This window comes from Falco cherrug, chromosome 1 (assembly GCF_023634085.1).
Source record: "Falco cherrug isolate bFalChe1 chromosome 1, bFalChe1.pri, whole genome shotgun sequence".
Taxonomy (NCBI): Eukaryota; Metazoa; Chordata; class Aves; order Falconiformes; family Falconidae; genus Falco; species Falco cherrug.
Window position 1 is genome coordinate 77616336 of NC_073697.1, and position 27026 is coordinate 77643361.

Consider the following 27026-nt stretch of genomic DNA (forward strand, 5'->3'; position numbering starts at 1 on the left):
TTCCTTGTGCCTTCTTTCTCCGACTAGATGAAGTGGGAATCACCTTTTTGAGATACTTGGAATACCCACACAAATGCCTTGCCACCTTTCAGTCACTTGAGGCTTAGTATTTCCTTTGTGGGAAAAGCACAAAAAAAGTTATGTGGAGAAAATACAATCTAGTGGGAGAACAGCTGAATACAGTCTGAGGAGATTCGGTTTCCATGCTGAGATTTGCCAGAGGCCTGAAGAGGGACCTTCAGCCTCTTCACTTGCAGAGTTTGTTTCCCCATTTATAAAGTGAGGTTTATTACACATACCTCATAGAATCATTTAAGATTTTTTTTTTTTTTTTTTTTAAGATCATTGAGTCCAGCGATTAGCCTAACACCACCAAGTCCACCTGGTACTAATCCGTGTCCCTAGGTGCCATGGCTACAAGTTTTTTAAATACCTCCGGGGATGGTGACTCCACCGCTTCCCGGGGCAGCCTGTGCCAGTGGTTGATTATCCTTTCATCCTAATACCCAATCTAAACCTCCCCTGGCACAACCTGAGGCCATCTCCTCTCGTCCTACTGCTTCTTGCTTCCAAAGCCCTTTTGCAGGGAAAAGTGAAAGGTAAATAAAGGATCAAGTGAACTTCACTGCCTTGTCAGTCCAACTTCTTCCTACATGTGCATTACAACAGAGTCTCACATATCAATTTTTGCCCTCAGGGCCTATAAACATGCCCACAGAATGCAAACAAGATTTATTTAGTGAGGTATTTTTCCACCCCCAATATTCAGCGGAAGTTTCTGGGGTATATTTTACTATACATGCTTTCTGAGTTGCTCAATGCTATGGTATGTATGTACATTTTGTAGTTAACTGGTTTATCTTAGCAATGAACACAAGGTGAAAGTGATTTTTCGTCTCCCTTCTGCAGACAGGCCTCGCAGACTTCAGCAAGGTCAGCTACACTGATCTTAACTGTGATATCAAGTTCCCGTGAAATCCAGATTCGTATCTATAACAATGTCAGAGTTCAAAGCGCAGCTATGCTCTAAGTCTTGACTCTTCAAATTCAATTTTTTGAGCGCTACACCTCTTCCCTCTTCTTTCCACCTGCTGTAGCCATCGCCAGTTGCCTATGCTGATTATGTTGCTTTTTCCTCTAGCATTCTTCCCATCCCAGGAGGGCTCAACGGCCAGGCTAACACTTGACCCTAAAGCAAAAACAAACCAGAAAGTCGAAAGATTCTAAGGTCTGTATATCAGGCTCAGTTAGATGAGAAATGAAGAAACACACACATCACATTTTCAGAGCGAAATTTGATTTAAGACACATTTAAACCAGCATTTCTATCTCCTCTGTACAGCATTCTAACAAGACAGCACAGAATAACATAAGGGATGCGGACTCTCACCAGTCATTAGGGTATCAGTGAGGAGGGAAAGCTGTATTTTAGTCCTGCTCTTTCTCTACAGTTGTCAGATTTCTGAGAGAGACCTGGAAATACCGCAGGGAGCAGATGCTTGCACTTGGGCATCTCTTCCCCAAACTCAGAGCAAAATACACTAAGTTTGCAAAATCATATTCTTTATTGCTTTCTTTCCCCCTCATTCTTGATCACACAGCAGCCCATACACCGCAACAGAGCTGGAAGATGCCCCCACCCAAACAATTTCTTCTAGAAAAGGGAGGTATGTGCATTTATACCATCGCAGGATCAGGAAGACACTGAACCTGGGCTTGAGTGTTCTAGGCCTTTCATGCAAGGAGTAGGCACTATCATTAACACCATCCTGGAAAAACCAAGTCATTTAGGCTCCCGTCATTAGGAAACAGCTGTGCTCTGCATCATGAGCCAGCACAGGTACCTAACACACAGCCACCTCCAACAGCCTCCATCTGCAATATCAGAAACATTATTTTACAGGAGTAGCTTTATGTTTCTAAAATAAGCAGAAAATACCCCTCTGCACACGTTACTTTCTTATGTGGGATAAAACATTTCATAAGTATACACAGAGCAAACAACACAACTGAGACAGTCATCCTTCATTCTCACTAAGTCCCTCCTCAGAGCAACTGCAGGTTTGGGAGAAGGGAAAGGAAAGGAGGAGGAGCAGGGGGAAAGACCAATACAAACAGGCAGGCTGGTTCAGGAGCTACTGTAGATCCCTATAGAGATGCCCTGCGAAACAGAGCAATGAATTCTGCTGCTTTTTAGATGTTGAATGACAGCACCTCAAGTAAGAAAAAAGTCTCCAAAAAAAAAAAGAACTATTAAAACAGTAGTTGCAAGCACCCATAAAAAGTGTGTGTGGAAAAGAGGTGGTTGTAACCTTTCATTAACTCAGATTCATCTGAATAGTTTTTAATATAGTGAACTCTTACTGACTCACCCTGAAGGCTAAGATCTCGCCATGATTTACCGCAGTGATTTTTTTATTGTCAGTATTAAGCTGCTGATAAAAATGAGAGATTTAAAATATAAGTGCTGACACAACCCAAACTACAGAGTTTTGCAGAGCATAGTGGCATAGCTATAATTAAAAAGATAGCCTACATCAAGTAAAAAGCTTCACTGCAAACCTTTTTAGTGGATCAATACCATATCATCAGTGACATCTCAATAGGGAAGATAAAGGGAAAAAAAGATGCTTCTTATGGAATTAAGAAAAAATATATGTATTAATAAAAAACATTATTTTGAAATCCAGGGAGAACAAGTTCTTAAATTTACAGTCTGATTCTAGTATTATCCACAAAGCATAACATACCAGTATCTGAGAAGTTTGCTTCTCGTTTTCTTGCACCACAGTATAACTGCAAAGGTAGTTCAGGTGACAGATAAAACGCTACCTGAACTGGAATAAAAACAGTACTGGGGAAACAACTGTTTGAAAGCATCAGCAGAGAAGCTTTAAAAAAAATACACAAGAAAAAACGTTTTTGCAATCACTCTACCAAAACAATAAGCAGAGTATAGCATTCAGCTTATGAGGATGTAAGATATTTTTAAACAACTGAAAGCGTTGCAAGAATAACCAGAATGGTTCATACTGCATCAGCTTTATTCCTGATGTGTCCCTGAATACCATCTACTAAGGCTGAAAGTCAACAAGCTCTAAGTCATGGCACAAAGTCCCAAAGAGTAAAGTCTGGTACTTAGCGAAATGAAAATTCATTTACAGGAACAGCAGGGACGTTAAGCTGCCAGGACATAAGCAGTTTCTTGGAGGGTCTTTCAAACCAGCCAAGCCAAGCACACATGTTCGTTTTTGCTCCAATGATGTTACTGCTCAAGAATCTCAAATTTTCTATTGCTGTGACGACATTTCACTCTCCATGGCTTATTGCTGTCCTGTGACATTTACTAAGTAAAAAGCAACCTTTTTTGGGGGGGAGGTGGGGGTGGGGAATTGGGGAGACAGTTACTAGGATTGTATACGAGAAGTTAGTTTGATTAAAAATGACAATAATTAATTTGAACCCAGAACCTCATAATCTTTAATACTGTTTACAGGATTGTCTGTGTTGTAGGCACTTGTAATACCATTTGTGAGAGAGTGATTGTACTCCAATCAAGACTTGCAATGTCAGACTGTTGGGATGAAAAAAACCCACTACCATCCTGGTAAGCCATCCCAATTAGAAAGAAATGAGATTTCCCAAAAGTCCTGAAATTGATCTTTTTTTTTTTTTTTTTCTAAATTCAGCTTTGAGCAAGAGGATATTGCAATGGTTTTGCTGCCTCTTACCTTGCTGTTCTTCTGATAATGACGATATTGATGGCAGTAATAGCATTTTACCACAAAATGTTACTGTTTACTGCATTGTCATCATTTTTCCTGTTTTGCCAACAACAGGAAAGAAATTGTGCACTGCTGTTTTAAAAAAAAGTAAAAGAGAAACCACTTTAGCTGCACAAAGACCAAGGAAAATCGAAATACTAATATAGAAAGGAATCTTTAAAGAGTTAATAGGTGACAATGCAACGAATCTTGGATCAGGGCTTTGAAGTACAGAACACTGCATCAAGAGAACGAGCGGTACAATTTAGCTCTGAATGCTGTTACAGTTGAACCTCAAACTCGGAGTTACAGCATGGGTGCAATCCTGTGCTGCGCTGTGCAGATGGTCTGACTAGAGAATCCTAATGGCTCCTCTGACCTTAAAAATCTATTTGTCCTTTCTCCCCCCACTCAGTTCCTCTGAGTAGCCTGTTGTCTCCCACACACAAGAGGTTTCCTCCCTCCCTCTCGGTTCTGCACCCTTGTCACCATCTCCTCATTCGAACATACCAAGGAAGGTTCTCTGCCTCCTGATTATTCAGAAGAAAAAGTCTGTTACTAAACTTATTCCTTGGGGTATTCACAGTCCATTCCATCCTCTCCACCCTTCCCATTACAGTAAGGCATCTTTTATGAATGCGTAACGTCACGTCCCTCCACTCTATCCCCCATAAGTCTGCAAGACTTTCACTGTTACGCTGCCAGCAGACAGAGCAGCCCATTTATGCTGAGAAGGATCAGTTTAAAAGAAACAAAAAACCCACCCCGTAAATCAACATTAGTTCATAAAAGTCATAGGCCACCATACTTATGCAATTCAGCAAAGTCCTCTCTCTTCTATTATTTTATCATCATGCTAATCTCTTAACCCAGAAAGTGGACATAAGATGGCACAATTTACAAAGTTCCACCTATCTGCTCGCTCAGCTGTAATACTTCATGCCATTGTTACATGACATGTTACTTGCTTTTGTTGCACCATATGCAAAATATGGGAAAGCAGGTATCTCCCCAGTAAACAGAATTTAGGAACTTTTAGTCTTCAGCATCTGTACAACAAAACATTTAAACTGAAAATCCATTTACAAGAAGAATTAATCTTAAGTTTACTAAAGGTCTTGAACTAAAACGCAAACTGTGCTTTTTTTATTGGATATATCTATATTTATATTTTCTACCAAAAGGTGGCTTTGATTTTTATTTATTTTTTCCTTTTTTTAAAACATTATTCTTAGCAGAGTTAAATTTAGCCATGTGGGAGTTACCAGGTTCCTTTTAGACATGACAGTACTGCTATCTAAAATGCAGATTTGTGATCACAAATTTTATTTCTTAGGGAATGAAGCCTGACATTGAGATCCCATGGTAAGTCTCTGACAACACCAATTTGGAGGGCAGCAGGAAAAAAACAAGAAAAAACAAATCCCAACTATAGCTCTTGTGTGTGTATATAAATACACACACACAGGTTATCTGCAAAAGCAAAACCAAAACTGTGATTCAGCAGCTATGCAAGTTTCATACATACACAGATAATAAGAACAGTGGCTTACTGTAAGGTCTTCCACCCTCCAATATAATCCTAGCCTGCTTCTAGTTCCTGGTTCCTTGTAACTTAATGCTGCTCCCCCTAGTATCCCATCTTTAGCTTCCTCAAGTCTTTGTCTTCCTCCGATTTTGTGCAGGACTCCTGTTTTTATTTTTTGTTTTGAGTATTTCTTCTTCTCCACTACTGGTACTTTTCCAGTTTGAGATGAGGGCTAAATATAAGAATACAGTCATCTGCATTCTTATAAAATGAGTATGTCTGACCAATTTTGAAGTGCAAGATATGCCATGCATCCATTTTCATAGTCATATTATTTTATTCTGGACTTAATTCAGGTTAGGTTTAGATGAGGCCCTAAACCAATCTGTAATTGCCAGTGAACTAGTATTTTTTCCTATTGAAATCATCAGGAAGGTGGGGCAGGCAGCTATTAATCAATCCGGTCAATTCCTTATTAAGTAATCAGGTACAGAAGCTGAAAACTGATGGGGAAGGTCAGGGAGAACAAGGAAACCAGTTCAGAAGATCATTATCTTTTGTCTTTAGCCTCACAGGCATTCATAAATAGCAAAGTGCTCACTGCAGACAGTTCTGCATTAGAAAGAGACTTTGCTCATCCCCAATATCCCAAACCTAGGAGTTAAGATCACTAGAAATAACTTAACCTAACTATGTTGCTCCCACAATCATGCAACATGTCACTCATTTTCTAGCCTTGCCCCCTCCCACCGAAATTCAGGCCCCCCAAGCATGGCACAGAGAGCACGCACCCCAGGTGACAGCCTGCCCCCAGGACCGCTGCCCCCTCATCCACTCTCCCCTGAAGCCCCCTGCTCCTTGGAGCAAGTGCTGCCCAAGCAAAAGCTGAGACCCTGCTTGCCCAGCCACAGACCAGCTGGGGAGGCTGAGCTGCTTCCACTTTCAGTGGAGACCGATGATGCCATTATAACGTATGTTTGCTACTGGTGACACCATTACAACGTATGTTTACCATGTCCAACACCTGAACGAATGCCACCAGCATCACTGTAATGCTAAGTCAGAAGGTCTATGCCCCATTTCCAGAACATGAAGAAAATGCTAGAACTTTGGGAAAAGGGCTAAAATATTTTGAAAGTATTACACAATGATTTTTTCACTTAATTTTTGCAAAGAGATCAGTAAACAGGAGTATGGGGTTTCTCTTACTGGTAATAACCATTTGCAATCTGGTAACGCTTCCAGTTGCCCTGGAAGTTATATGGTTATGCAAAACAGCAGATGTAAATAAAAACCTAGAGCTATCACATTTCAACAAAATCAAACTAGACTGGTTAAAAATCAAAGCCCTTGCAAAAAACCATGATTTTGTCAGTATTCCTCTGGGAAACACCTCTAAAGAGTTCTGTCAAAGCAGGTAATAAGTATATTAGCAGCACTGATCTTTATAAAGTTGCTAAAATTCTCTCACATTTTTATTTTTATTTAAAAATAAAGGAATTTAATTTCATGGAAGATTCCTTTCGCTGACCCTTTGGGAGACACTTTAAACATGCAGCATTTGAAGTCTACAAAATCATCCCACTAAATGGCATGCAAAATTGATTTAATTTTGGCAAATGTTGCGGCCTAATCACCAAAGTTAATTTTTAACAGTGAGCATACCATTTAAGACAAAGCCAGTTTCTTCGCAACTTTAACATGGGGTTTTACTATAACGTTTAACCTTGTTTCACACAAAATTTCATTCCTCTGACAATTTCTTTAGAAAGTAAGTCCTTTTCAAGGCTATTGTAGCAGCTACCACCACAAATACCTTCTGGCTAAATAACAAGATGGAAAAAAACATACATCTCGTTTTAAATCTGGCACGGTGCCAGCTTCTGTTAATTAGAGCACCACCGAGTGCCAGGACATGAAGTAATGTGCTGTACATAAGGACTAGCTGCACCATCCACCAAGGAGGTGACTGTGTGGCAGAAGCTGGGAGGTGACGCTGGGGGTGCAGTGGGTGGCCAGGGGCATCCCAGAATACCCCAGGCCACCTTACCCAAAGGTCACCAACATGCACTGGAGGCACTCAGAGAAGCCTCCAGCTGAACTTCCAGACTGCTAAATCCAATCTCAGCAATTCCGATACTACTATTCACTTAGTTCCATTACTTCTTCCACTCTGCTAGTGCAACAGTACTCCTGCGCCATGTATTACCAGTATTTACTACTATTGCAGTAATGTAACACTCTCAACAGAAAGGCCCCTTTCTCTTCCCCGTCCTACCTAGTTTCATGGAGTTGTGTGTTTTGCAGTGCAGTGCTGCAAAGAAAACACTATTTTACAAAAACAGCCCATTTTCCATTTTCTTTGAAAAATGCAGTTCTTTCCAGCTGTTTTCCTCAGTGGTTTACACAGATTTTCCTCCTTAACTTCAAAACATAATTCATTAACTCTTTATCCTTGTGTTTAGAATCACAGAATAAGCAGATCACATCAACTTTCTTGCAGATACTTTTATAATATACTACATTGTGGTGGCAAAATTCCCATGTAGTATAAGCCAATCTTGAGAAAGATTTATAAAAATAAGAACAAAGTAAAAGTAAACTATTAAAACTTATTTGTTTCATCAAGTTAACTCTTTTAAATGGAAGTGAATTTTAATTATTCTCTCTCTCAAGCTAATAGTTGCATTTCCTATTGCCTGTCAAGGCAATTTAAGGGAAATAGCAGAAACACTGTAAGACTGTTGCCTCCCCACACACTTTTAAAGTCATATCACTGAACTCAAAAAACACGAAGTAAAACCTACAACCCCAGCTCAGTGAAGTGCTACCCCCTACCACCATCACCGCCTTTGAACACTACTCCTCTTCAGGTTCAAAATCACATTTGGGCTCATTCTGCTGGTCCAACACAATGACCAGTTCTTTCAGACTGAAAAAACATATTGTATGCTGGAGAAACAGGAATTTGGGATTCTTCTCACATATAAAATTTGGTGAGATAGAAACCTATTTCTGCAAAGGAACTCACGCTCATTTCACAATGCAAAAAAACCAGCAACAAACCAACCAGCCAACAAACCCAAACCAAACAGCTGAGAAGAATCTGGATGTCAAGCAATACACTACATAAGCAAATAAGGAAATTCTCTCCTCATTAGGAAAAAGGCGTAACAAATTACATGACTGAGAAGCAATTTTCTTTTAGTTGCCTTCTCTGAGGTATAAATGGAAAACAAAACTAAAATCTATTGGTTTAAATCAAATGTTTCTTGCTCTCCGATTTTTATCATGTGTGAACTGCCTCAAAGATCTGAACTTTTTAGTTTAGTTTAATCATGAGTAGGTTCAACAATTTCAAATCCAGCCACCTCGATTTACTTCAGGCCACTTAAATCACTGTTATGTATGAACACTTGAGAAACTGTTACATATTTGATCTTAGTTATTCGTTATTTAAATGCCTACTGTACACAGCATACTCATATCCTCAGGTCAAAGTGAGCATCATCCACTAAACTTCAACATACTGAAGTTATCTTTTGACTGTTTCTTATTTTTGACTTTTGACTTAGGTTCTTCTAATTCCTAATGGAATTTTTTCCCCATCAGTTTTCACTCACTCCAAAACAGGCACAACTATTAAAAGCCATTTTTAATAACTCAACGGGGGTTTTGTTTTTAAATTTTCATTCTTATATGATACAACACATAACAGAGAACAAGCACTCAAAAGAGCATGTTTATTCTTGTACAGGAATGGATAAAAACTAAGACTTTTTTTGAAAGTGAAAATAATTAGGTATAAACTATTAATAACCACTGCAACATATCTGTGCCCATACGACTCTCCAATTAACCTGGAGATGAATGGTGCACCACGTATCTTTAAAGCTCTAAGAGTTTAACAACATGTTTTAATTTTATCAGCCTAAGGCAGCTTGGTCCAAAAGACAGACCCAATTAAGCTCCCCAATTTCATTCACTGGATCACAGCTCCTAATGACTTTTTCTAAAGTAAAATCCATATTCTAATACGGAATGATTTTTGTTTAGTTTGGCTTCTTTTGTTTTCTAATTAGAGCCAGATTTCTGCTTCCAAAGCATAATATATTAACAGAAAAAATACAACATTTAATAGCAATCCACAAAGAATTGTTGTATAGTCTACTCCAGGCACAGACTTGGGGCTATGTTTAGCATGGACCAAGTTCTCAGGAAATGTGTAAAGCACACGCATCAACGTGTTCTAAGTGGCTGTCAGGAAAGGAGGTAAGTTGACATGCATAAAGTTGACTAAGACAGTTTCCAATTCTACACAGAAGGGATTTTTCAAAGAATCCATAAAGAGCCAATATTTTAAAAATCCAATGAATTTCCAATGTTATTGGCGAATACAGCTGGAGAAGTTTTTATTCTGACAAATGAGATGTTACATCTTTGAGCATCTAGCAGTTTCAGAGCAACTCGAGGCTGCAATCAAAACATCCATTAAAGTGCTCCATGTTTCAGAACAAGCAAGCAAGTGGTTATCAGTGCAGCCAGTAAATCACCTGATCCTATTACAAAATCAATTACTGCAGCACATTTCTATTGCTACACAACCTGATAATGGCAAAATGATATTGGATAGCTACTGCAAGGTCAAGAAAACTGCTAAGAACATCTGAAATTTGTCATTTTATCATGTAAGCCCAAATTATACAGCATCCTTTTAATGGTATAGTTAAAATTTAAAATATAGTTACCTTCTTCGGCTGATTGAGACATTCAATGGATAGTCTCTGCAACTGCTCTGATGTATGACTGCAAGAGAGAAGATTGGAGCAGCAGGTCGAACAGCCCAGCCTCTTCATTAAAGAAGAAATAATGCTGCAGCCACAGCCACACATTGACTTGCTCATCAGGCGAGTTTATTCTTAAAGAAATTAGGACTGGTGCTGTCCCATAAAAACTCAAAATTTGCCAGCTGCCTCATTCTGCAGCTCCCTGGCTGAAATCAAAACTGCTGAACAGAAAGGAGGGGGAAAAAAGTGTTTCTCAAAAAAAAGTCAGCCAGTCTTATCAGCAAGTAATACCTCACATTTAAAAAGCACGTGTGTTTTTCCCTCTACTCCTCTTTGCAAAGTAAGCTGCTTCAGGAAGACGGACAGCTGTCTAACAGACGAGTAAATTCAGGGATGGCAATCTCTTCAAAACTGCTTGCTGACTATTCCTCCTGTGGCTTTTGTCACTTCAGGTCCGCCTCACCGTCCCCAGCAGCACAGCCTACCCAGCCTGGGCCCCAGCCAGGAGGCCACGCCAGCAGCCAACAGCTGAGAGCCCCACCCCGCACTGCCCACAGCATCCACAGCATCCTCCGCGCCCACAGCATCCTCCGCTCCACACAGCCACAGCAGGTTACTGCGTGCCTTCAGAGCTGCCAACCTTTTGTAAAACGCCTTGGCTTGAAAAGGCCCTTGAAATTACAGAGGAGAACAAGACCTGTCTGACTGCTGCACTCCAAGACGATTTGCAGCGTCTGGGAGGGAGAAAAAAAAAAACACCACCACCACCAAAAAGTCTTCTTGAAAAGTCAGAATGCATGAGAAAATGCTACACAGGTCTACCAATCCCTGAAATAAGAATGGCTGCTACAAAGCTACGGGAGTAAGAACACCACCAGGAAAGGCCAACAGAAAATTAAACCTGGGAAGAAACAAGCAGGAAAGAATTTATAGCAGAGTGTCCAAAGGTGCCACAACCAACTCTCAAAGCAAGTTGGAGGTAGATCATATAACCAGCTTTAATAAAGTCTTCAAGGAGCCCTTTGCTCCGAGAAAAACAAAAAAGGCAAAACTAATTCTAATGAGCCAGTCAGATGTAAATAGGTCTTGTAACCTTTAAAAAGAAGTGTACTGTGCTCAAAATACAATATTGAATACCTCCCTAATTTAACACATGCAAGTAACTTAATGTTGGAAACGTTTTCTGATTTGCAAGAGATACTAATGCAGTAACTACATACTTTTTCTTTTCCACAGCAAAAGAAAGCAAGTAATACTGTCAAAAGCTCATTTTAATTGGTTTAAGATGGTATGCAATACTATTTCTGAAAGTAGAAGGTCTCAAATTAACACAACTGCTTAACCTGATTACGGGATAATCTGACTTGAAATAATTGTCACTTACATTTATAGAGCTATCAGTGCTTGTTCAATAGCATCTCCTTCAGCAGAAGGTTAAGAAAAATGCAAGTGATGTGAAAGCTGCTGAAATGAATATAGTCGCAAAAAAACTTCTCATTTTCACACTGCATTGAAAGCTTAATTTCTCTCCTGCTCTCTCTCCCCTCCCTTTTACTCTTTCTCTCTTCCCCCTCCCTTCCCTTGGTTTAAAACCGAACTGAGCCTCTCCCTTCACCTTGCTCTGCCCTTTTGATATTCATGTTTCTATTAAATCAATTTCCAGTAGTATCTATATACAAGCATGCACAACAAATTGAATGACAAAAAAAACCTTCGGCAGATAAAGACTACAGATGCAAACAAGCAAAATAATGCAGTAACCTTTTACTCGCCTGCTGGAGGTACTGTCTGCTGCACAGAATTTTAAATCCTCATCTGCAGATGCAATTGAGCTGGTATTGCCAAGGACTCTGCTCTTCCTGTGCTGATTCTACACGGCTATTCATCGAAAGAGCACATTATATAGAAAATTTAAAGTAATATCAGGTGAAATTACTTGAATGGTTCGAAAGGAACCAACTTCCACAAAAAGCAGCTATAGCTGTGACCAGCCACATTTCAGAGGTATATCAGACACATTAGAGAAGAAAGTCTTATTGCTGATGCATGCTTGCCAGCAATGTGCAGGATGTGGAAGCAGAGAGAGCTAATGAAAAAAATTAATACACAGATTTAAAGTGCAAGGATCATGCTCCAATGCTCAACATTTCACATGTCCTGCCTACCACAAAAATCTCTTTTCAGAAGTATCTATTGTTTACAGAGCTAAGAAAACATTGTTAAAAGCAAACCCCCACATCCCCCTACTTCAAATCCTGGTCTCTCAGTAGACTGCAGATCGGTTCTAATACAAATATTCTTACTGTACCTGTATTTCTGATACATAGAAACACTAGCTTTTTCCTTCGGTGGTATGTAGTTAAGGATTACACAGATATTCCTTAACAAGACAGACTAAAGGGAAGTATCAGTATTTGCGATAATGGTTTTGAGTATAACCGGGGTTAGGAAGTATAAGGGTACTTCTCAGGAATTTGTATCATTCTTGGTAGAAAAGAAGTGCCAGCAGTGAAGCTTGCAATTAATTATTTATGAATTTTTTCCCTCTTCCTGTCTGTTTCTTTAATGTACTATTGATCCCAGGGCACATACAGATAGAGCCGGTGACTGACAGCCACAGTTTCATAAAATACGTATCTGCAACAAACTACTATTTTGAAGAATATCAAAGTAATATCACTGCAGGATTTTTTTCCCCTACCTATGGACAGCAGAGTTGAAGTTCCACTCACAGGGTCATAGTTAACAGAGATGAACAAACTACACCCCCCATTCCGACCAAAGGCATCCTATCGTGTTATTTAAAACACAAAGACAGCCTTGCTTAATTTTACATTGGTGTTACAGCTATGTTTTGTTTCTTCTACTTTTCTCCTGTCTTACCAGCAGGACTTCCAGTACATCTTTACTCCCTATGTTTCACCCGAAATTAAAATGGCTTGCTATGAATCTGTTTCTAACTGAAGTATTAAATGCATAAGGCTCTCCAAATCATTCATTGACATGTCAGAGTCATGCAGACAACATCCTCAGAACTGTGGTTACCTTTCAGAATACCAGTCATTTTTATCATTACATTAGCTCTCAAGACTTCCACAAACTCGGTCAACTCCAAATTTACAAAACACAGCAGGATTGTTTATGATTTTAAAGAAACATTTATCATACTGACAAAGCTTTCTTGCAATATTCTTCATTACAAGTCACAGACTGTTTCTATTTAAAACAAAAAATGGAAAGCAGAGATGATTTCATGCTAAGCTAAGGCCATACTCTCCTGTATGCAAAATCTCAATGGGCAAACAGCCAGACACACTCTTAGTTAAAGAGCCTGGATGAAATATCCCTTGGACACTGAGAGTAAAAAAACCTGTAGACTATGAAAAGTGAAACTACCAATAAAAAAAATTATGTGCAGAATATATACTTCATTGTTCACAAGGACATACATATAGAAACAATATAAAAATTATGAAACAAAGTTACTGAACATTTAAGCAAATAAATTCAACTTTGAACTGGGAGGAAAGCCTTCCTACAAGAACATATTCTTGCCAAATCAGTGTAGCATGATTAGTAACACAAAATTAGGGCAAAACCACTATACAGTTCATTGTAAAGTTTAAATGTCTAAACATACTGCTGAGATCTAAACATACAACATGCCTGATATACAGTAAGACACTCAAACTGAAAAAAGCCAACAGGTTTATTTGTTACATATTTAGAAAACAGCGGCAAAACAAAGCAGGAGAAGCTACAACTCTTTTAAGGGTTTAGAAGGATCGAAGATACTTTCCACAACAGATGAACAAGTTTTAAGGCAGCTCTCTGAAAGAGTCTGAAACTCCAGAGACCCCTGGGGCTTGCCACACAGCCTGGCCAGCTCCGCTGTGCTGTCTGCAGCCAGTTCCACTGCCTCGGAAGATAAATCCAACATGCCAAGCAACCACCTACATTAGACTTTCCAATAGCTGGTCAAGAAAAGGGCTAGTTGATATACTTCTCTGGAAATGAATCTGTCTTCTCAAAGTTAATGCTCAAATTGTAGTTAAAAATAAACAAAACAAAAAAGAGGCTATTTTCAATGCATACATAACTTTCAATAGAGTCAAAAATATATTTGTGCAAGGCAAAAATTAGTACAAGATAAGAATGTAGACTTTTTGAAATTATTTTTCAAGTGAAGATGATAGCAATCAATGAAATTCTATAAATCTCATTAAAATAACGGAAGAATTGTAGTGCCACAAACTGAACATAAGCTATGAATTTCTTCATAATCCAAAAAGCTGCTTTATTGGGACACATAAAGGACTAAGAGTCCTTTCATATAGCAGTACAATAGGTAAATAGGTAAAAGATAGCTTCTAATTGAAGGCTTGCTCTGCTGGTAATAAAAACATTAAAAAACCTTCCACTGGGAAAAGTAGCAAATTGCTTTAAAAATTACATCATCTGCTGTACTCTCAAGTTTCCAACTTAAAGATGTGAAAATGGTCTTTGGCTGTTCCCATTCTCATGTCACAGATAAATGAAACAAACCAGAAAGATTTAAAATGTAAAAGAAAAGAAAAACCCCACCAGAATAGTCAAGTACAGTGTCCCCTGCAGCAGACAGATTCCAAAGCGGTTACAAGAAGGACATAAGAGGGAATGTCCAATTTCACCCATGACAGAAGTGGTGGGTTTCAGCTTCATCAGCTTTTCTCAAGGTCCCTTCCTTCTGTTGGTGTGGAGAGAGGTGAATGGATAAACAAACTCACGCTCATTCTTTCCCATCTCACACAAGAGGAACCACCCAAAAAAAAAAAAAAAAAAAAAAAAAAAAAAGAGCTGAAAAAGCAGGAGACAACTCTCTTTGTTCCAGAATCGTGCAATTTGTACAAGCTTATAAAGGACAAACACTGGCTGCACCTCCTAAGACGCTCATCTCATACCTGACTCCCTTTGTTGATGACAAGTAATTTGGAAAACAGCACATACAAACAGCACCTCCCTCCAAAAACCAAACAGTAGTACTCAGCAGTAAAGGAAAAACCCAGCCCTAGCATTCGTAATACCAGGATGTGTTTTCTTGACCTCTTCCAGACACCAGCGGACTTGCCATCTTTCCCCTGTGCAGCACAGGCACATGGCCTGAACCCTGGATTCCAAGGGCATGAACCACTCAGTGGTGCTGGAGGCCTGTAGCTGGTGGTGTTCCCCAGGGGTCGGGACTGGCTCCGGTCCTGCTCGGCGTATCCATCATGACCTGGCTGAAGGGACAGAGGGCACCCTCAGCAAGTTTGCTGATGGGACACAGCTGGGAGGAGCGGCTGACACACCAGGAGGCTGCGCTGCCACTCAGCGAGACCTGGACAGGCTGGAGAGCTGGGTGGAGAGGAACCTCATCAAGCTCAACAAAGGCCAGCGGAGGGTCCTGCCGCTGGGGAGGAGCCACCCCACGCACCAGTACAGGCTGGGGCTGACCTGCTGGGGGGCAGCTCTGCGGAGAAGGACCTGGGAGTTCTGGTGGGCAGCAAGTTGCCCATGAGCCAGCAGGGTGCCCTGGTGGCCAAGGGGCCAGTGGCATCCTGGGGTGCATTAGGCGGAGCGTGGCCAGCAGGTCGAGGGAGGTTGTCCTGCCCCTCTACCTGCCCCCTGGTGAGGCCGCACCTGGAGTACTGGGTCCAGTTCTGGGCTCCCCAGGTCAAGAGAGACAGGGAACTGCTGGAGAGGGCCCAGCGGAGGCTGCGAGGGCGATGAGGGGACCGGGGCATCCCCCTTACGGGGAAGGGCTGAGGGAGCTGGGCCTGCTCAGCCTGGAGAAGGCTGAGAGGGATCTCATCGGTGGCTACACATACCTTAAGGGCGAGTGTCGAGAGGACGGGGCCAGGCTCTTTTCAGAGGTGCCCAGCGACAGGACAAGGGGCAACGGGCACAAACTGCAGCACAGGCAGTTCTGTCTGAACATGAGGAAGAACTTCTTTACCTTGGGGGTGACAGAGCCCTGGGACAGGCTGCCCAGGGAGGCTGTGGCATCTCCTTCTCTGGAGACATTCAAAACCCACCTGGATGCAATTCTGTGCGACCTGCTCTGGGTGAACCTGCTTTAGCAGGGGGATGGACCAGGTGATCTCCAGAGGGCCCTTCCAACCCTGACCATGCTGTGATGTTGTGTGTGTGATGGGAGGTTTGGTGCCTGTGTTTCATCATCTGCTCTGAGGTAGGAGTCCACACCACTGCAACTCAAATTTTTTAACACCATTCACTGTGGGAAATGCAGCGACATGTCCAACTAAGTGAGCTGACAAACATCTCAGTATAGATACATGATATTTGCCATTCAAGTTAGAGGCTCCCTTTGCCTAAAAGTACATGCACACTGCCTTCTCATTAACTCCATTCTGTGTTCATATTTTCAGTATTCACCTTGCATGCTGCCCATCTACCTGGACTCTGTTGGAGATGGAATACCAACTTGTTCTTTGTAATTTTCTAAGAACCACCCCATCATTTACCAGACTTGAGATGTGTTTATTCATTATACCCGAGACACCCACATACCAACTGCATTTCTCTGCCTCAACATTGCTACAGCAGTCTCAGCTAAAACATCATTTGATATCTATTGCAAGTTGACGCAGCAAGGAAGAAAAGGTTGTCCCTGTATACGATGAAAGTGTTCTCAATATTTATTCCAACATGCTCATGCACAGCCTAAAAAAGTTTAAAGGCTAGGAAAAAATTAACATACCTTTTAGAGTCAAGGTATTTTGCACTATAAAATTTAATCGCTGCAATCCACAACAGTTGCATACTATGGAAAATTGTAGTGAAAGTTTTCAGAACTTCTTGTTATCTGTTCTTATTTAAGAACCTGAGGTAGGCTAGTGTCCCTGCTCTCCTGCCCCTACAGCTCCCCCACAAAGGGAGGTCTTGCCTCCCTGGCTAACTTCCCTACACTTCACTCCCCAGAGGAGTCATAATTACTTGTTCATCTTGGCTGACTACCTAAGTACAAATGACACACCTTGAACAATTCCCAGGACCTGCTAAAACAGAAGAAAGTCCTTTCTACCATCTTCCAACTATATGACAGAGGAAAAAACAAAAGGTTTAGCCTACGCAGTGAGTATACTCTCTAATGAGGGTAATCAGTGTGGAGCTTGTGAGGATGTCTCCTGAGAGAGCAGGAGATGATCCAGCGGCAGATTTCTGGATGCCTTTTCTAGTGGGCTTAAGGACAACAGATTTCATAATTTGGCTTGGGAGCCAAAATCACTTAGCTTAAGTAGTGCTGTTGATAGACATGTGGTTCCTGGCATTAGATAGGAAGCCTGCATTTGAGTCATGAACACAGGCAGCAGCAACCACTCGCACCAAATTAAGTATGGAGCTATTACAGCTGAACACAGGGACATCTGCACAGGAGCTGTCCCTCTCCTCCAGTCCTCCCAAATGCACTTACAGCTTTACTGAATAGTTTCTATTTCCCCTTCTCTTCTTGTCTCTTCCCTAAAAACCATCTGCACAAGACACTTTTCTACACGGCACAGAAAAGCAGCTGGAGATTTTAAACCAACTGAATGCTAGAAGTCAGTAATCTTTCAAGAACAAACCCACACTAACATTTTTTACTTACCCATTTTCACTATGCTAAAATAATACCTTGTAAGTATTAGAAGTTGTTTAAGACATCCACATGTACCTGTTTTTAACAGCTGGCAATCTTCCTCCTTTACAGCTCTGAGAAGCAGTCTGGGACAAGCACTTAGCTGACTGCCAAGTTACAACCCAGTATTGCAATAGTTAATATGTTCCTCAGAGGTAACCCTCAATGCAACCACCGAATGTTTCTTTCGGAGATCTTGTTACAGGCTATCTGCTGATTTAAGAAGGAAAACTATCAATTTATGCTTGGTACTTCTTTTTAAAGGTGACTTAATTATGAGTGCTACCCCTTTTCAAACAAGGGCAATGATAAAAAAAAAATCCCAAAGTAGCATGAAAGAAAACTGACATGTTATGGAAAGAGGCATGCTGCTATAATGCCTTACCCTGTAATAAATATCACACAGGAAGCAAGTGGCTTGCCATTTGACCACAAGTTTCAGAGCCACCCACTTCCATTACTACTGATGAAGAGGATGAAGACAACCAACCTCTCAAAACAGCTACGCTGTCACCACTGACAGGATGGTGATTCTTCCACAAGAAGCTGTTCTGGCTTTGGCTGGGATAGAGTTAATTTTTCTTCCTAGTAGCTGGTACAGTGCTGTGTTTTGAATTTAATATGAGAATCAAGTTGATAACACACTGATGATTTAGTTGTTGCTAAGTAGCACTTACTCCGTCTCAATCAGGGACTTTTCAAGTTTCCCGTGCTCTGCCAGTGAGCAGATGCACAAGAAGCCGGGAGGGAGCAGAGCCAGGACAGCTGACCTGAACTAGCCAAAGGGATGTTCTGTACCACAGAACGTGATGCTCAGTATATAAACCGAGGGGAGGTGGCCAGGAGCTGCTGATCACTGCTTGGGGACTGGCTGGGGTTAAATCATGACAGAAGCACAGGACAATAATCAGGCAATTCCTGCTACACTCTTGGAGCAGAATGCTGCTGACCTTCTGAGGCTGAAACAGTCTTCAACAGTGGCTTTTGACCCCTCGATGCAGGAGTGCCACAAGTAACTCAGCCCAGACTTTGCATCTGACCCCTGGTCCCCTTGTTTCCCTGTGGCAAATGGGGAGGGATGACAATTAACAGGGACATAATCTTACATTTATGTGTCTTGAAAGCCTGATGCTTGCAAGAAGTGTCAGGCCTGCAGTACGTGGGCAGACTGACTTCACTGCCTATTCACAGGCGGGTCCTGCCAAGCAGCAAGGATGGAGAGACCACACTCCCTTCCCTGCTACTGGCGTTACCACCACATCAATCCAGCAAGGTACACTTCCTGGAGGAACAGGCAAAACACAAGAAAGGCTCTCTGGAAAAACAGCCAACCCCTAGATACAGAAATTATCATGTCCCCACGTCAAATTACACCATGAAGCAAGACGTGTCATTCTTTTTGTTCACTTCAATTTAAAGCAATATTCCCAACTACTAAGTTCTTTTAGAAACGTAACTTACTCTGATCCATAATCTAGGTCTTCACAGAGCTGCAGACAGAACTCAGCTTTATGAAAATCAGTTTTTCAGCAATATTTTTTGAAAATTCCAAAATAATGAAAAACAACACACCAAACCAAAACCAAGAAATATGTGATTTATTCATCTCTGAGTACAGAGGAAAGCAGACATTCACTTTCTGGTTAACCAATAGGAATATTTCAAATAAGAAACCTTACAAGCCAGTTTCAAAGTTCACAAGAGAGGGACAAGAGCCTTATAAAGATCAATGTTCCCACTATATTTCATGTTAAATCAAGAACAACAACAATGAAGCCATTCTAATCCTCTATGCTCTTTAGGCTGCAGAAAACAAGTGAATTGGCCTTTATTATGTTTAAAGACATAGAAAACTCAAAAGACGACTGGCTACTTCAAATACAAGCTTACAACATTAACATAACCATTACCAAATAACAGACATTCCCCCCCCCCCCCCCCCATTTCTCCACTCAATCCTCACCCTCCTCCTACAGGCTTACAATAAAGCGAAATATTTACTATAAATATTGCCTTCTGCAATACCCTGCCTGAAGTCTTTATTCACTGCTAAATGCATTTTCATTACCCCTTTGGAAGTCACAGTCCAGATCTTTCTGCGCAGCCTTACCCACAGCTACAGTTAATACAATCTGTATGAGTGAGTCATGTGGAAAACTGCTAGCTTAACACCAGAAGGGTATGAAAGTTGAAAAAGCTATTTTTAATTTAGATAGAAATTCATCACAACACAAAATTATGTACTATGCCCCTGTTAACTTTCTAGTAAAAAGCTGGAGTTTCTTAATAGGAGAAGCTGGCTACATTTAACAGCAGAAAACAACAGATGTTGATGTAACAGGATGAAAAAAACACCTTGCCTGTTCACTTTTTTCATATGAGATCATCAATCTGGTAATCCTAGAAAGGAAACTGTGTCCTCCAGCTAAAAAAAAAGAGAATGTAACCCAAAGCTATCAGTCAGAGAAAGTAAGCGTTTTTGTGAACCGTACTTCCTAGGATACTTCACGTTTCCTTAACAAAGACTATGTGAACTTCAGCTCTAAAAGTGAAACAGATAAAAATCAAAGACCTGTCCAACTCAAGGTAAACTGAAATCACATTCTTTCATCAACCTCCTCCTAACATAAAGGAGGTGGCAAAGAAATTACATACATACAGATGCAGCGAAAAATCTGTCCACAAAAATATACAGTATGACAGTTCTTGAGCTGGGTCGAATAACATGATGACATTCCATATCTATGACTGCTATATACTGATTTTCTTAATATATATTATACTTTCATCCATTCAAAAAAATCAGGAACTGAAACAAAACTGAAAAAATAGTTAAATCTTTTCTAAACTATCAAATGTATTTGTATTTACCAATTTATCTACAAGACAGAAAACAAAAGCTTCTCCCTACCTCTTTATGCCGTACCATTTAATTTCTACACAACAAAATCGACGTATTATCATGTACGACCCTGACCTAGACGACACAAGTAACTATAGCAGTACAGATGCTTCGGTAAAAGGCTTAAGTATGTACCAGAATGTGAAAGTGAACCACTCTCCATCATTAAAGACACCAACTAAACACACACTAGCACATGCAACTTAACTCCTGCTACAGTTAGATCTTGAATTTTGCAGAGCTAGAGTAACCCAGTGCCGGTGCTCACCGCAGGGAAGTTCACCTGAGGCTGCTCCAGTCCAACAAGCACTAGCAGCAGAGCCACTTACACTCATTTCATACTTCATTCCCCTCTCAGGTGTTTTCATCCCCATGTCATCCCTGGCCTTGCGTTGGCACAAGAACCTGGACGGAACTGCACAGTTCAGGTGTGGTCTAGATAATTAGTTTTAACCTGCAATAGTTCTGAAATCTAGTTCACTGTACAGATGCTCCAAATCCTCTACAAGTCAAGGATCAGAAGAATTTATTTTGGTAGCCTACTTTAAAGTACTCAAAAACTATAGCCTAATACTAGTTCCAATCTTAGCAGCAGTGTTGCTTACATCAGGTTACACAGCCTTTAATCCCTCGTTTCAAACCCCTCTCCCTCCCATACAGAGGGGAATACAGAGGTATAATTGTTCATTTAGTTGGACAGGGAAGAATAGGAAAATTGATTTGGATGAAAAACAACCCAGGAAAAAAGGCGGCCACACTTCATAGGATGGCCAATCTAAATCACGGGGCTACGCTACACATGACTTTATCAATGTAACACAGGGGTGGATGGTGAGATGGGAGGGTGGAGGAGAGATGAAGGGTGCCAGGGGAGGCCAGGGACATTGCCGTTTGAGCCAGCAGGGTTATCACAGGAATTCAACCACAACCAAATCCATGGATGTCGTGTGCCATACTGATGAAATAATTCACGGCTCCATTCCTCACTCCCTTGTCTATAAACCAGGACTAATGCTTACTATGCTTTGGGCACTCCGTTAAGGTAAAGAAGTTAAAGACTAAGTTGGCTACTTATCGCATTAATAATGGGGGGATAGAAAAGGAGGGATACAATTCTTCTCGAAGACAGGACAAGAAAAAACTTTCTAATGGGAGAAATAAGACACTTCCTTTCCTTTTCCTGTAACCAAAGTATAGGAGAAATAAACGTTAAGGGTTTTGACATGATGGAGCCAGCTTGCCAAAAAGAAAGCAGCGCTCAAAACCAAGAGCAGCGCTGCCGCAATAAACATTCTGAACTCTGCTCGGAGGGAGCTTGAGCTGGATGTGCCCTAGAGTGCTGCTACAAGCGCTCCAGCCCTTTCATTGTCCACAGTTGCCTCTGCATTTCAGCAGCAAGCAGACCCATGGCGTGACAGGGGAAGAAATTACTTAGAACTAGCACCCTAATTACACAGAATAATTAGCCATCAATGTAACATCCTAAACAGTCTTTCATTATGTATCACCAAAACAAGATTTTACTTCTAAATGACAACTAGTTCCTGTGTTTTAAAGCTTATTAGTTACTTGGATGTTAAGAAGTTTTCATTAATATGAAGATGTGAAAGACCATTTAAGTAGTGAGGTCACAGCGAGGTCACTTGCACACACTACTGGGAGCCAAGTTTTATGTACACATATCTCTCTGTAACCACTTTGCAGTAAGCAGCTAGTACAAATGAAGCAAGCCATACAAAGTCATGTAAGGTTTTAATAAGTTAAAATGATTAACTGGAAGCAGAAATACATATACAAGGATCACGGAAAATTCACATCTAATTACATGTCTTTCAGTAGCTTTTTTTATAATTAAGACATTCTATTTCCCTGCAGTTCTGAATGTCTTTGTTCCCAGAATAGCCAGTTTACAAGCCATCTTTGGAATATATTAGACTTACTGGTTTTCGAGCTTCAGGAAGTACTTTCTCCTTAAAACACCGCCAAAATGAACTGACTCATGTACAAGTATATGCAAGAACCCTAGACAACAACTACTTCACATTCTATGTTGATGAGCAGAAAAACTAGCAAAAGATATCTGGAACAACTGAGATCCTAAAAACCAAGCAGTTTATCATTCCTGTTGAGATCATGACATTCTTTGCTCCAGACCCAGGTCTGAACAGAATGTTCAGAAAAACATTTTCCTTGACCTGTGACATACAGAGAAGTTACCATGCTCTGCAAAGCCTTGACAATCATATTGGAGCTAATTAACAGGACATCTGTGGGCAGCACTAAAAGAAACCCTAGCAACAGAAAACAATACTATAACATTACTACTGTCATAATTTACTAACTAAATAACAGTACAATGGGGGCTTTTAACAACGTAATTGTAAGATGATTACCTGCAACACAGAATGTTTTTCTTTAAGATTCTTCACCTAATGGGATCTTCCTAACATCTGACAAGCAACACATGGGTGATGCAGTATACTTAGTACAGTGTATCCCAAGCAATCCATTACCTGCGCAGTTGCCTAAGTGTCATATCAAAGAACATAAAAACCTACAGAACAGCATGGGATCTCGTTAGATCGGCTGGTTTGGTTTGTTGCTTGGTTTATTTTTCATTGTTTGGGGGTTGGTTTTGTTTTCTGCTTTTCTTTAGTTGGGAGTAAGTAAGGAGGAGACAATGACACAGAGACATTTTAGGACACTTAAAAAAAAAAGTCTATTGTCATTCATTTTGTGTAGTCACCATTCAAACACAAAGCTCATTTGATTTCATTTGTTGTCAGGCTGTAAATAGTGTGCTTAAGGACACAGTCAAGGTGAAGTCTCCCTTTGCTCATGCTTTTTTTGTTTGCTATAACATAACCAAATCAACTTCAATTAAATTAAATGCTTTAGTTAATTAATCAGTGTAACTGGTTTTTCATTTGCCATATACATCTAAAAATTCATACACTAGAAAATTCCACCCCCTCCCTTTTTGTTAGCTGGTATAAGAGATATTACCTTCTCCCCTCTTCTGCCCCTCACTGCCTAGTCTCACTCTCATTCTTCTAGCCCATCACAGCTGCAATCCTGCCATGATTTGCTGTATCCACTCCTCAGGATCCCTAGTATATCCTGTGTCTCATGCATTCCACGACAAAAATTTTAAGTAATTCTCTAAAACTATTAGGCATTAAGCTTTCAAACTGGCATAAAAGAAAACATACAATCTGGGCACAAATACTGAACTTCACAGTGACCAAGATTTAAATCAACAAGACAAGAGGAAGAGTTCTCCCACACTTTCTCTTGGAACTTTTTAACTGATGTACCTTGGAGCTTTTTAACTGATGTATCTTCAGTGTTTCAGTTTTACATAAAGATTATACTTCTAGACTTCACCCGCTAGGAATGACTTTATTAAAACAAGCAAATAATACTGCTTTGCAATTCTATGTTGTATTTACTCAGTTACTTTTCCCATAAAGGAGTGCCACTGTCCCTCCCAGTATTATATTCTAACACCTGGATACATCACCTGCGTCCATGGCGCTGATTCACTGCAGTCCAGTTCCCAGACTCTTTTAACAACTTGACTGGGTATTCCCGCTTTCAATGGTCAACCTATCTTTCAACACAACACTCTCCAGAGCTGCCATGCAGCTTGCCACTCCTGAACGCAATGTGGACCTTTCAGGGCAGATACCTCCAGCCACTTCACACACATTCATCTCGGAACGGTCTCTGAATATTAGTCCCCCTAGCTAAGTACAGTGTCTTTGGAGCATGTCGGAAAAACTGAAGTTCTTTAGGAGCTCTTTGTGTCATCTTTAGGATCTCAAAATCATATTTTCTTAGCTTTCTGCAAAGAGTTTCTATTCCTATCCACTAGTCTTTCTACTCATTATTTTAATGCAATGTATATAAATCTTCATGGAACATGTCAACCAGTCATGTAGTGAACCCATTAACCAAAATCCTGTATCAGTGAGGAGCAGAATACATTGTATAACCTCTAGGTACAAACAATGCCCATGACTATTTCAACCTCCTTACAGTTCTCAACTGCAAGATTTTATTCTTATTCTAGCATTTCATACAAGTTTAGAAGTTCACCCAAATTTAACAAAGCATTTCTGTCCTGGTTTCAGCTGGGACAGAGTTAATTTTCTTCTCAGTAGCTAGTACAGTGCTGTGTTTTGGCTCTGATGTCAGAACAACGCTGATGGCACACAGATGGGTTTGGTTGTTGCTGGGTGAGGGTTATACTGAGTCCAGGACTTTTCAGTTTCTCGGGCCCTGCCAGCGAGAGGGCTGGAGGGGCACTGGAAATTAGGAGGGGGCACAGCCAGGGCAGGTGACCCAAACTGGCCACAGGGATATTCCATACCATAGGATGTCACACTGAGTATATAAGCTGGGGGAAGGAGGAGGAAGCGGGGGGACATCCAGTATTACAGCTTTTGTCTTCCCAAGTAACTGTTACACGTGATGGAGCCCTGCCTTCCAGGGGATGGCCGAACACCTGCCGGCCGAGGGGAAGCAGTGAATGAATTCCTTGTTTTACTTGGCTTACATGCGCGGCTTTTGCTTTACCTATTAAATTGCACTTATCACAACTCTCCAAGTTTTACATTCCTTTACGATTCTCCTCCCCACCCCTCTGGGTGAGGGCGGAGTGAATGAGCAGCTGCATGGTGCTTGGTCACCAGCCCGAGTTAAACCACAACACATTTCCCTTAATTTTTTCCCCAAAATAATCATCTTCTACTAGTTTATATACAGCTAAATATTTCATCATTCTCCCGTAGCCAGCAAATCAGCATATACTTCAAAACTTCAGTTAAAGAGACAACTGCAAGTATTTTATTAAATATTAATATTTTGTGCAACTGAAACTGAATTATAAAAGTGGCTTTCTGACCCAAACTAAATTGATGTTTGTTTACCTTAAAAACGCCTGACTGTAAATAGTGGCAGTTGAGGAACTGCTTTAAAAGCATCTCAGTCCACAGCACAGCGATGTTCTATAATATCATTAGGTGTCTCAATTAAGACCATCCCAGCAGGCAGTTTCAGGACAAGCTTAGTCCATGAACTACTCTGCAAAAGGTCTTCTGCCACCCCTGCAAGCAGATGGCAGTGGCCACCACCAAGACAGTTGCTTGTGTCAGGGCAATGCCGGCTGCTCTTCAGCTTTATCTCATCGGTGGCAAGTCCCCCTCCTAAGGCCACTCAAGGCAAGGATGACAACCAGCACTTTCTTCACAGATGTTATAGAATGAAGGGCTGGCTATCGTATCAAATCACAAACTGAAACGTTCTCTTACAAAAACAGACTCTGACAGCTAAAGAGTATTTTGCATGATGTTCAGCTCCAACAAAGTGGAGTAATATGCATGAAGAGTGCCCTGCCTGAAACATACTTGTGGGTTCCCAAAGAAAAAAAGGCAAAAAAAAAAATACATGAAAGTACTAATTTGTGCTGTTGGAAGTGTTAAGGAACAGAACTCCAAGTTCAATTTGCAATTGGTATGTAATCAATTTGCTAGAAAACACGGAAGATCTTTCTGTGGATAGCACTCTAATGAAAGCGCAGTTTCTAAAAATTATTCATAATCCATCTAGCTCAAGACTTCAGCAAGAGGAAACATTACACAAAAAGATTAAAAGTATTTTTAAAACAGAGTTCTGTGCTGGTTTTGACTGGGACAGAGTTAATTTTCTTCATAGGAGCTAGAATGGGGCTATATTTTGGATTTGTGCTGAAAAGTGTTAGTAACAGGGATGTTTTAGCTGCTGCTGAGCAGCGCTTGCACAGAGTCAGGGTGTCACTTGCCTCCCACCCACCCACCAGCGAGCAGGCTGGGGGGCGCAAGGAGCTGGGGGGGACACAGCCGGGACAGCCGGCCCCAACTGACCCAAGGGATATTCCAGACCACATGGCGTCATGCCCGGCATATAAAGCCGGGGGAAGAAGGAAGGGGGGCACGTTCAGAGTGATGGTGTTTGTCTTCCCAAGCAACTGTTACACATGACGGAGCCCCACTTTCCCAGGATGGCTGAACACTTGCCTGCTGATGGGAAACGGTCAATGAATTCCTTGGTTCGCTTCTTGTGTGCGTGGCTTTTGCTTTACTTATTAAGAAGTCTTTACCCACAAGTTTTCTCACTTTTACCCTTCCAATTCCCTCCCCCATCTTATAGGAGGGGGAATGATCAAGCAGCTGTGTGACACTTACATGCTGGCTGGGGTTAAACTGCAACAAGTTCCAGCAAGGGGGGAAAAAAAACCCACAACCAACCACATACCAATTAATCCAAAGGTTGCTAGTAATCAACAAAAAAGCATTACTTTTTGAATGATTGCTCCAGGAGATCCTATTAAAAAAAACCCACCTCT

At 40.9% G+C, this 27026-nt stretch overlaps 1 protein-coding gene across 2 annotated transcripts in view; it reads right to left on the minus strand.

Moving 5' to 3' along the window:
- Positions 1-27026, minus strand: part of FBXW7 (F-box and WD repeat domain containing 7) — a 191479-nt gene that overhangs the window by 132599 nt on the left and 31854 nt on the right. The window contains exon 1 of one of the 2 annotated variants that reach the window (XM_027801671.2): positions 10041-10160. The exons of the other annotated variant lie outside the window; for it this stretch is intronic. Coding sequence (XP_027657472.2) covers positions 10041-10148 — 108 coding nt within the window. The 5' untranslated portion in view covers positions 10149-10160. Of the gene's footprint in view, positions 1-10040; positions 10161-27026 lie in introns of those variants that run through there. 2 annotated transcript variants of the gene reach the window in all.